The 12,057-nt window shown below is 40.8% G+C and overlaps 1 protein-coding gene across 1 annotated transcript in view; it reads left to right on the top strand.

Annotated features, from left to right (window-relative positions):
- MRPS25 (mitochondrial ribosomal protein S25) overlaps window positions 1-12,057 on the top strand; it is an 84,693-nt gene that overhangs the window by 44,696 nt on the left and 27,940 nt on the right. Inside the window, exon 2 of the mRNA XM_037802589.1 lies at window positions 9,838-9,944. Within this exon, the coding sequence (XP_037658517.1) occupies window positions 9,838-9,944 (107 nt within the window). The remainder of the gene's footprint in view (window positions 1-9,837; window positions 9,945-12,057) is intronic.

Raw genomic sequence — 12,057 nt, forward strand, 5'->3', positions numbered from 1 at the left:
TTCTCCACAAGCCAGTTCTCCCCTGCTTAGCCTTTTTGGTGAGTGGGGGAGTGAGTCTTGTGGGGCCCAATTGGTGTACCAAGCTTGCGTGTGTAGTTGGTGTTGCCTGCCCTGTATGTGGGGCGTGTTTCTGGGCAGTCAGGGAGGGGGGGTGGCCCTAACAATCAAATCTCCCTGGTGATCCTAGAGTTTTAAAGCTGGTGCAATAGTCTAATCCTTCAGTTCAGTCGTGCCACAGTTTGTCTCTGCCACTGACCCACAAGTCCTTGGTATTGGCGTATGGCTCCTGAGACTTGCAAGTGGGCCCCTCTTCCAGGCTGTGCACCCCTGGTCCTCTGTTGAGGGATGACTGTGCTATGTTACAGGTGAGTGCCGTCCCCTCAGGGCGTCTCTGGGCTGCTGGGCTGTGTAGGGAGGCTCCCAGTCTGCTCAAATGATGGCTGAATGGGGCTTTGTTAATTCACACTGCTCCACCTTCCCAACTCTGGGACAATCAGCTGAGGTTGCAGGGAAGGCTAATGTCCACGCCCAGTTTTGTGGTGTGTGCCTGTTATTTGAAGCCCTTCCGTCAACTGGGTTGTCTGGGGCAGCTCTGGGCTATGGGGCTGGCGATGGGCAGGAGTGTTTCCTGTCCACCAGGATGGTGGCTGTGAGCGGACACCCCCGTTTTCTTGGGAAGTTGTGGTGTTTAGTGAATTTTCTCAGCCACTGAATTATTGCCTTTTGTCTCAGAGCTCTCTTAGTTCTGCTCTTGACTTGATGTGCCCAAATTGAAAGTCTTTGAAGCTTTCTGTATTGGGCTTCTTAGAGTAATTGTTTTAGAAAAAGAAAAAAGGATTAAAAAAAAAAAAAAAAAAGGGTCCTCCTCAGAGATCTAATGGGTTATTGAAATGCTAAGAGACAAAGCAACCAGGGCCATTAAGAAAAGGTCCACAGGCAGAGAGATCGGCTTTTCTTCGGGATTTGCATATGCGCCTTAGGGCCTGAGCTCCGCCCTTCCCCTTTCTGTGTTCACCAGAACTCTAAAAATCCTCTGCTTTTATTTTGGAGTTTTTCGTGTTGTTTTTTTTTTTCTATGCCTGTCTCCTCTCTGCTGGGCTGGCTGCTCACAGATCCTCTGGTGTCTGGTCTCTGTCTATCTGTGGTGGAGTCTGGATCAGTAGAATGAGTTTCCGATAAGAGCAGCCACTGCAGTTCTCCCTTCTCCTTCCCGGAGCTGACAGCCCCTCCTCCCACGGGACTGAGCCTGGCAGGGAGGGGCGCGGGTCCCCTGGCCGCAAAAACTTACAGATTTCGCTGATCTCAGCAGTTCGACATTTTCATGAGTGTTGTATGAAGTATGCCCAAAGACAGATTGCTCTGTGGTGTCCAGTCCACGCAGTTCCTGGCTTTCTACCTACTTTCCTGGAGGAGTAACTAAAACATACAGCTCACCAGTCTTCCATCTTGCCCCGCCTCGTCTCAGGTACTTTAGAGCTCCTTGATTGGGTGTATAAATATTTATGGTTGTTATTTCTTCTTGGTGAATCGTTTCTTTTGTTAAAATATAGTGTCCTTCTTGGTCTCTTATGACGTCTTTGTATTTGAAGTCTATTTTGTCTGATATTAGTATAGTTACCCCTGCTTCTTTTGGTGGCAGCTTGCGTGGAATATATTTTTCCATCTTTTCACTTACAGTCTCTTTGTGTCATTGGGTTTAAGATGAGGCTCTTGTAAACAGCATATTGATGGATCATAGTTTTTAATCCTTTCTGCCCATCTGTATCTTTTAAATTGGGAAGTTTAATCCATTCACTTTCAAAGTTATTACTGTGAAGGCAGTTCTTGAACTACCTATGTTATCCTTGGTTTTTATTTGTCTGACCTGTTTCCCCCCTCTGTCTCCTTTTTCCCTTTAAGTTACCCTTAGTAATAACTCTTTAGTTCTGTGCCCTTCTCCAGACCTCTCTCTCCTTTCTTTTTTTCCAGCCTGTAGGGCTCCCTTTAGTATTTCTTGCAGGGCAGGTCTCTTGTTAACAAATTCTCTCAGCATTTGTTTGTGAACATTTTAAGCTCTTCCTCAGTTTTGAAGGAGAGCTTTGCTGGATCAAGAATTCTTGGCTGGCAGTTTTTCTCTTTTAGAATCTTAAATATCCATACCACTGCCTTCTTGCCTCCATGGTGCCTGCTGAGTGGTTAGTACTTAGTCTTATGTGATTTCCTTTGTGTGTGGTAAATCTTCTCTCTTGCTGCTTTCAAGACTTTCTCCTCTTCAGCATTTGACAATCTGAGTAGTTTATTTCTTGGAGTAGGTTTACTTTTGTTTGTTCTATTGGGAGTTTGTTGAGCTTCTTTAATTTGCATATGTATGTTTATAAGGGTTGGGAAGTTTTCCCCAACTATGTCTTCAAATGCTCCCCCTGTTCCTTTACTAGGTTGTTATTTGGTTGTTTGGCTGTGCATATCTTCTTGGGTCTTCATGTGCTTTGTGATTTTATATTGACTTCAGGGCATTTGGTTATTTTGATAAGGGTGTTCTGAGAAATATGGGATTATTTGAACATTTACATAGATTTTGGCAGAGCCACAGCTTGCTGGAGTGCACTTTCGTTGTTTTCCCAGCAGATGGCTTTCTTGAGCCACCTGGTACCCTCCAGGCAGCTCTGCCTCAATTGTACCTGTGTGCTGGGCTAGGTTCAAAACAGGTGGAAATCCAATCAGTGCATCACTCTGTACCATCACTAGAGGTGTGGGGTGGGCCCTGTGCAGTTTGACAGGGAGTCCACTTAAGGGCACAGTGGGTCTGGTGGTTCATGGGCCTTCGAGTGGACCACTCGTGAACTGCAGGGCTGTGCATCTCACCCTCCAGCTCAAATGTGCCCTAGTCCCTTGCCTGTCTTGTGCCCAGGAGTCTCTGGGGTTGGGGAGGGCCTCTGGTGCTTCTGTGTGGCACCCTTGCCTATCCCCTGCCTCTTGCCTGTGCACACTGCTGACTTTTGTGGAGGAAGAATAAATGCGGTCATTACAGGTCTGCTGTTTCCCAAGATCCCTCACTGGAGCTCCCAGGAGGATTATCTCCCCAGTTAATTGCTGAGATGGGTGCGTGGGAGCTTGCAGCTGCCAGCGCCTGGTTGACCCAGTTGAATAAACTCACCCCATCCTTTCAGATGTAATTCCTTGGCTTTTTCATCTAAGTCCCCACTATATATTGTAGAGGTCCTTCTCTGGCTGCTTGTTCCCTGGAACCACTGTCTAGGTCGTTTTCTGCCTTTCCTCTAGTTTTATGCTTGGTGGCGAAGTTTGTTGTGTCTCTCTATTCCTGGATGTCTTTAAATCTTCTAATTTTGATGTCCAAAATTCTTTCCTGTCCTTGCATTGTTCTTTTTGAGGAGCATCCAGTTGTCATTCATGGATGCAGTATCTTTTCTTACCACTCAGGATTTTTACATAAGGGTTTTAAAAGGTTTCTTGTGCTCCCAACATCGTGTTGATTTTAGTGTCTTTGGGGTTAGAGGCTGTCCTCCGATGTAGCTCTTTGGCTGACTGAGCATCAGTGTAAGAGTGCGCCTCTGAGAACCTGACGGATCATGTGGGCATGTGGGTGGTATTTTTCAACTGTGAACTTCACTGTAGGGAGATCTAACTAGGTCATTTTCTTGGGGGAACTCCTGATGCTTTTAGGTCTCTCTTCTCTTGGGCTGGTGGGATTCCTCATAAAGTATTTTCTAACCTCTTGCCTGGAGGGTGTAGACCTGGCCACGAGAGTTCTGGGAGCCAGAAGGCAGAGGCTGGAGTCACATACTGTTTGGTAGGTAACTACACTGCTGCCCTGAACTGCTCAAAATAGCTCCCAGGTCAGAGACCTTCCCTCTCCAGAGAATAACCTTCAGATTTCCAGGAGGGGGTACGGGGGTGGGGGGATCCTGCTGGGATAGGGATCATCAGATTACAGGACCAGCTGCTGCTTTTGTTTGCTTTATTTTAACACATCGTTTAATAAATTTCCTATTCTAGTTGTTTGCTGGCATAGAGAGGTACAACTGATTTGGGCCTTTTATGCAAGACATAAACTCCAAAGGGAGAATAAATTCACTTATTCTAATCACCTATCTGTAGTCTTGAATTTTCTACATTCTCATTTATTGCCTCTGAACAGTGTCAACTTTATTTCTTCTGGTTTCCCCTTTTTCCAAGGGTGAAGACTTTTGAGGTCCCAGACTAAAGCAGAGTGTGGTTTAACAAGTCCCCTATGTTGGAAACAATGTAGTTATTTTAGGTTATTTGTTTTTCTTATTCCTTTGTTTTGGTTTTGTTTGTAATGTTTTTTTTTTTTTTTATTGTTTGTTTTTTAATTTTTTGATAAAGCTAAAAAAAAATTAAAAAAAAAAAAAAGTCCCACAGCCCCTCAAGGCTGCCAGTTCTACAGCTTAGCCTCTCAGCTTCCTCTTCCAACTGCTGCTGCTTTTTTTTTATCATACTTTTTTTATTGTGGAATATAACATATATACACAGAAGTGGTTAACTTTCCAAATGCAATTTAACACGTAGTTAGCAAATTTCAAAGAATGTTATGGGTTACAGTTCTACATTTTCAGCTGTTTCCTTATTGTGAAATATAACCTATATGCAAAAAGGTAATAATTTTCAAAGTACAATTTAACAAGTAGTTATATAGCACCACAGTTTCAGTTAGTTCCTTATTGTGAGATATAACATATATTCAAAAAGGTGGTAACTGTGAAATTACAATTTAACAAGTAGCTATAGAGCGAATTTCAAAGAATGCTATGGGTTACAGTTCCACCGTTTCAGTTCTTTCCTTCTAGCTATTCCAATACCCCAGTAACTAAGAAAAAGAAAATTACGTAGAGATTCAGTATTCATAATCCTTCGTTAAATTCCATCTTGTCTGTTGCTACCCCTTCCTCTCATTTAATCACTTCCCTGATTTTCAGGGATGTCTAGGGAGTGACCACCCTAACTTGTTCATGTTGAAAAGGATGTTGACATTATGGGGAAAGGAGCCATGTCTGGTTGATGTTCTTGGAGAGGCTGTTGCCTCTGGGCCAACTGCTTTTTAAACAGGCTTTCAACCAGTTCTGTTTTCAGCTCCACTCCTAGCCCTACTCCCAGTAGATCTGCAGCACCACCCTGAAATGTCACTGAAAATTTCCTGGAGTTTTCCAGTACAAATCAGGCTGATGGTTGGCTTATCCCTCTGCCAATTTGGGGTTATGTTTTCTTATGGTCTACAAAGTCTGTTGTTTCCATTTGTCTTTCTTCCCTTCATCTTCCAAGATTTTTGTTGCTGATGTCTCTTCTTCCTTTGGAGTGTATGCCTTTGAAAATCCCTTTAGTGTGATTAGTGGAGTTTCAGGAGGAAGTAGAGCCAGATGGGTGTGTTCAGTCCACCATCTTTAACTAGAACGCCTAGCGATTTTTGAAAAGCTAATTATATAAAGTTATATGTGTGTGAAGAAGGATACAAAGATTACTTCCTTTTCCCCCTAACACTCCCAGGCCTCCCCAGAGGCAACCTCTGCTAAATTCTTTGTATTTCTTTTTCGGAAATGTCCATGCTTTATATAAGCATCTGTGTGTGACTTGCATGTGTATGTACATGTAAAATATGTAAATATTCTAGTTGGATCAGGAGGTTTATTGCTTATCATTAAACAGATTCCTGTAGTTATTCACTCTTACTCAGACGTGCTTGGGTGAGAAGTAGCTCCATTGCACTCTCGATGTTTGAAGTATCTTCCTTGGCATGTTTGATTTGAAGCTCTTATTTGAAACTACTGCCTGTTTTCTCTGGCAGGACACATGGACCTCTCTAATACCTCAATTTCAGATGCTGGGAAGATGACTGCTTGCTTTTTGAGGGGTGCTCCCTTGGGGCTCCCTAAAATGAATCTCAGGGATTCCAAAATGAATTTCAATATGTCAGAGAGCCTTTACTTAACTTTTTATTTTGAAATAATTTCATACTTACGGGGTGGTTACAAAAATCATACAAAACCCACAGAGAACTCCAGCATACCTCCCACCCAGATACCCAGATCTACCAACTTTTTTTTCATGTCTACAATCATTTTTTAATGCAAGTTTATTGAGATATATCTGCACAGTATATAATCCATTCAAAGTATACAATCAGTGGCTCACAGTATCATCATATAGTTGTGCATTCATAGCCACAATCAATTTTAGAATATTTTCATTACTCCAAAATAAAAAAATAAAAAAGAATACCTAAAACATCCCATACCCCTTATCCCCATATTATTCATATATTTTTTGTATTTATTTTATTACTCATCTGTCCATACATTGGATAAAGGGAACGTTAGTCACAAGGTTTTCACAATCACACAGTCACATGATAAAAACTATGTAGTTATACAGTCATCATCAGGAGTCAAGGTTACTGGATTACAGTTCAATAGGTTCGGGTGATTCTTTCTAGCTATTCTAATATAGTAGAAACTAAAAAGGAATATCTATATAATGCATAAGAATAGCCTCCACAATGACCTCTCAACCCTATTTGAAATCTCTTAGCCACTGAAACTTAGTTTCATTTCTTTTACCCCTTTTGGTTAAGAAGGCCTTCACATTCCCATGATGCCAGGGCCAGGCTCATCCCTGGGTGTCATGTCCCACATTGCCAGGGAGATTTACACCTCTGGGAGTCATGTCCCACGTAGTGGGGAGGGTAGTGAGTTTATTTGCAGAATTGGCTGAGAGAGAGGCCATATGTGAGTGACAAAAGAGGTTCTCTGGGGGTGGCTCTTAAGCATAATTATAAGTAGACTTAGCTTCTCCTTTGCAGGAATAAATTTCATAAGGACAGGCCCCAAAATTGAGGACTTGACTTACTAAATTGGGAGTTCCTAGTGTTTGTGAGAATATCAGGAATTCCCTGTGAGAAACAAGCACTATTCCTAAAAGGAATAAATCCTCACCCGATTGTGGAGAAGAAAAGAATTTATTCACGATCTTGCAAGAATGGGTGCCCAACCAAAATGTGGGGGGTTGGCACGCAGAACAATAGACCCAGCAGTGTTTATTCCCTACGCCTAACCGCAAGGCCCTCCCCTCTTTCTCCAGTGGCTGGATACTTCAGAGGTTACATTCTATTCCACAAGCCTAACTAGGCCGTGCAAATTTGAAACATGCAGCCAGGGCAAATTGGAAACATTTGAAATAAGTTTCTCAGCGCAGATTTGCAATATTTGAAAGGGCTGGAACAAATCTCTACCCCTGACTATAATGGTTATGCCCAGGCCTCTTTAGAGCCAGTCTGGGCTAGTTTGGTAACAAGTTATGAGGTTATTTTGGGAACTTCTACCCTCTCCACCTTGCAAGGATAGGAGATAGTGGGCAGATAAACAGGGGGACCGACCATGGATACTGGGCAGATAAACAGGGAGACCGATCGTGGACTGCAGTTTGTCTTTTTAACCTTCTGCCAGTTCCTGAACTGCCTCACCCTGCTGAGCACAACTATCATGTGTGAAAGCTAAACTTAACCTCATTCTCACATTCCCAGGGTGGGGAAGTTTAATATTTCCGCATTTTCCCCCAGTCTCTAAAGTGAACTCTGCATATATATTTTATTTTCTGCCCAAAAACCTCTCAGATATATTGGGGTGTTACATTAACCTGCACAGAATTACAAGAACCCATTCCTATTCTAGGTTCCATTTAATTAGATTGTTTAAATAAACTGACCTTACAAGTGTGAGAATTAGATTAAGTTGAGCTTTCACATAGGGTGGGGGCAGCTCAGGGGAATGGCAGAGGGTCAAGAAGCCAATCTATAATCAGTGGCCAGTCCTTCTGTTTATCCGCCCACTATCCTTGCAAGGTGGTGGTGGTGGGAGGTAGAGGTTCCTAAAATAGCTTCATAAGTTGTTACCAAACTAGCTCAGACTGGCTCTGCAGTTAAAGAACAAAGGAAAGATGGGTGGAGATTTGTTACAAATGTTCCAAGCTTGCAAGAGACTTTTTTTCAAATGTTTCCAATTTGGGCAGGCTTCATGTTTCAAATTTGCCAGGGCTAGTTAGGCTTGTTGAATAGAATGTAACCTCTGAAGTATCCAGCCACTGGAGAAACGGGAGGGACTTGCGGTTAGGCATAGGGAATAAACACTGCTGGGTCTATTGTTCTGTGTGCCAACCCCCCACATTTTGGTTGGGCACCCATTCTTGCAAGATCGTGAATAAATTCTTTTCTTCTCCACAATCGGGTGAGCATTTATTCCTTTTTAGGAATAATGCTTGTTTCTCACACAAGTTAAACTAGATAGTGTGCTACAGAGAATATAAATTTTGTACAAAATAAACATCTCTTAAATAACAGTTAAAATTCAGGAATACATGTGACTACTGTAAGAGCTTACAATCTAGGCACCTTTACAGTAAGCCTTATTGAATATTCTGTACTCTTGCATTGTCAATTGCCCAGTCTCTGCCCACATTCTATCCCCTGATAACCTATGCTCTCAAATTCAATTCTCAACATTTTCACATTATTGTTGGTTTGTATTAGTGAGGCCTTACAATATTTGTCCTTTTTGTTTCTTGCTTATCTCACTCAACATGATGTCCTCAAGGTTCATTCACCTAGCTGCATGTCTCACAACTTCATTCCCTCTTGGAGCCGTTCAATATTTCATTGTATGTGTACACCACGGTTCACCATTCTGTTCATCAGTTGATGTACCCTTAGGCCCCTTCCATTCATTGCAAATCGTGACTACTGCTGTCATCAACACCAATGTGCAAATGTTCATTCGTGTCCCTGCCTTCAGTTCTTCCAAGTATATACCAAATAACGGGTTTGCAGGATAATATGACAACCCTATACTTAGCCTCCTCAGATCCACCAACTTTTCATATTTGCTTCATATGCTGTATCATTCTGTCCATCCATCTGTCTCTCCCCCGCCCCCTGCATCTGTCTCTCCCCTGTACTCTCTGTCCTGCCACCCTGCCTTGCATTAGTATGGTACATTTATTACAACTGATAAAAGCACATTTTTGTAATTGTACTTTTAACTTTAGTTTGTGATTTAATCTAGGGTTCACTGGTTGTATAGTTCTGTGAATTTTTTTTTTAATTTTTATTCTAGTAACATATATATAACCTAAAAATTCCCTTTTTAACCACATTCAAATGTATAATTCAGTGCCATTAATTACATTCACAATGTTATGCTGCCATCACTACCGTCCATTACAAAACTTTTCCATTTTCCCAAATAGAAACTCTGTACATATTAAGTCTTAGCTCCTTAGTCCCTTCCCCTTCCTTGTCCCCTGGTAACCAGTATTCTAGATTTGACTCTTTGTGTTTGCTTATTCTAATTGTTTCATATCAGTGAGATCATACAATATTTTTCATGTCTGGCTTACGTCACTCAGCACCATGTCTTGAAGGTTTCATGATTATTTATTTTTAAATTGAGGTAAAATCTAGATATAGTAAAGTGCACACCTGTAGGTAAACAGCTCAGTGAGTTTCTGCATACGAATATACACATGTAACCACAGACAAGATAGAGGGCACTTCATTGTTTCATTTTTTATGTTTTTGCTTTGGTGGTTGTTAGGTTAGTATGCAGTGTGAGGGATGCAGGTTTCTTTTACCTCAAATGACCATCAGAGAGTCCCCAAAGTATTTAGAGAATATACTAATGGGTTCTGTAGAGCTGTTTTTCTCAGCCTTCTTAGGGGCAAAGACCTCTTTGAGAATCTGATGAATGTTCTGAATTTTCTCCCCAGAAAAATACACGTGCTCAGAATTTTAGGTTAAAAACTTTGTTTCATAGGTTTAATTCTTTCCTTTTGCAGGAAATTTGTGTTTTTCAACATTCCTCAGATCCAGTATAAAAACCCCTGGGTGCAGATTATGATGTTCAAGAACATGACCCCGTCACCTTTCCTGCGGTTCTATCTAGGTGAGTGGGGCCCTCCTGCCGGCTTCCAGGATTGGCCCAGACACTGGGGACCAGACCTGGAAAGTCAGTTTCCTTTCCTCCCATCTCTTCTTCCAGCTGTAGCAGTTGAGGTGATCTGAAATGTGAATGTTTTGTTTTGTTTTGTTTTTTATTAGAGAAATTGTGGGTTTACAGAAAAGTGATGTATAAAATAGAGTTCCCATCTATACCCTCCTATTATTATTAATGCCTTGCATTGGAGTGGTGTATTTGTTACAATTCATGAAAGAATACCTTTATAATTGTGCTGTAAATTATAATTGTACTATTAAGTATAGATTGTGTTGTAAAATTCTATGCTTTTTAAAAATTTTGTTCTAGTAACATATATATATAGAGAATTTCCCCTTTTAACCATATTCACATATGTAATTCAGTGCTGTTAATTACTTTCACAATGTTGTGCTACCATCACCAGCATTCATTACCAAAACTTCATAATCAACTCAAATGGAAACTCTCCATTTCCCACCCCAAGCTCGGTCCCTTGTAACCTATATACCAGAATCTGACTCTTAGAGTCTGCATATTCGGACTAATTCATATCAGTGAGATCATACAATATTTGTCCTTTTCTGTCTGGCTTATTTCATTCAACCATGATGTCCACGAGGTTCATCCATGTTGTAGCATGGATCAGAACTTCATTCTTTATAGCTGAGTAATATTCCATTGTATGTATATACCACATTATATTTATCCATTCATCAGTTGATGGGCAGTTGGGTTGGCAATTGTGAGTAATGCCACTGTGAACATTGGTGTGTAAATATTGGTTCGGGTCCCTGCTTTCAAAACTTTTGGGAATACACCTAGAAGTGGGATTGCCGGGTCATATGGTAATTCTATACTCATCTTTCTGAGGAACCGCCGAACTGTCTTCCACAGTGACTGCACTGTTTTACATTCCCACCAGCAGTGAATGAGGGTTCCTGTTTCTCCACATCCTCTCCAACACTTGTAATTTTCTGTTTGTTTTTTGTTTTTTAATAGTAGCCATTCTAATGGCTGTGAAATTGTATCTCATTGTGGTTTTATTTGCATTTCTCTAAAATGGCTAATCATGTTGAGCATCTTTTCATGTTCTTTTGGCCATTTTTATATCTTCTTGTGAGAAATGTCTCTTCAAGTCTTTTGCATACATTTTAATTGGGTTGTTTGTCTTTTTTATTGTAGGATTTCTTTATAAATTCAGGATGTTGAACTCTTATCAGATATGTGGTTTTCAGATATTTTCTCCCAGTAAGTCGGTTGCCTTTTCACCTTTAAACAAAGTCCTTTGAAGCACAGAAGTATTCAGTTCATTTATCTATTTTTTCTTTCATTGCTTGTGCTTTGGGTGTAAAGTATAAAAAACTACCACCCATCACTAGATCTTGGAGATGTTTCTCTACATTTCCTTCTAGGAGTTTTATGGTACTGGCTCTTATATTTAGCTTTTTGATCCATTTTGAGTTAATTTTGGAATAGGGTGTGAGATAGGGATCTTCTTTTATTCTTTTGGTTATGGATATCCACTTCTTCCAGAACCATTTATTGAAGAGATTGTTCTGTCCAAGTTGAACGCACTTGGGAGCTTTTGTCAAAAATCAGTCAACCATAGATCTCTGAGGGTCAATTTGTAAACTCTCAGTTCCATTCCATTGATCAATAAGCCTGTCTTTATGCGAGTACCACACTGTTTTGACCACTGTGGCTTTATAATATGGTCTAAAGACAGGAAGCGTGAGTCCTCCCACTTCATTCTTCTTCAAGATGTTGTTTTTGGTTATTAAGGCCCCTTACCCTTCCAAATAAATTTGATAATTGGCTTGTCCATTTCTGCAAAGCAGGCTGTTGGAATTTTGATTGGTATTGCATGGAATCTGTAAATCAATATGGGTAGAATTGACATCTTAATGACATTAAGCTTTCAAATTCATGAACACGGAATGTCCTTCCATTTATTTAGGTCTTATTTGATTTCTTTTAGCAATGTCTTGTAGTTTTATGTTTATAGGTCCTTAAATCCTTGTTTAAGTTTATTCCTAGTTATTTGATTCTTGTAGTTGCTGTTGAAAATGGTATTTTTCCC

The sequence above is a fragment of the Choloepus didactylus genome, chromosome 1 (genome assembly GCF_015220235.1).
Source record: "Choloepus didactylus isolate mChoDid1 chromosome 1, mChoDid1.pri, whole genome shotgun sequence".
NCBI lineage: Eukaryota > Metazoa > Chordata > Mammalia > Pilosa > Megalonychidae > Choloepus > Choloepus didactylus.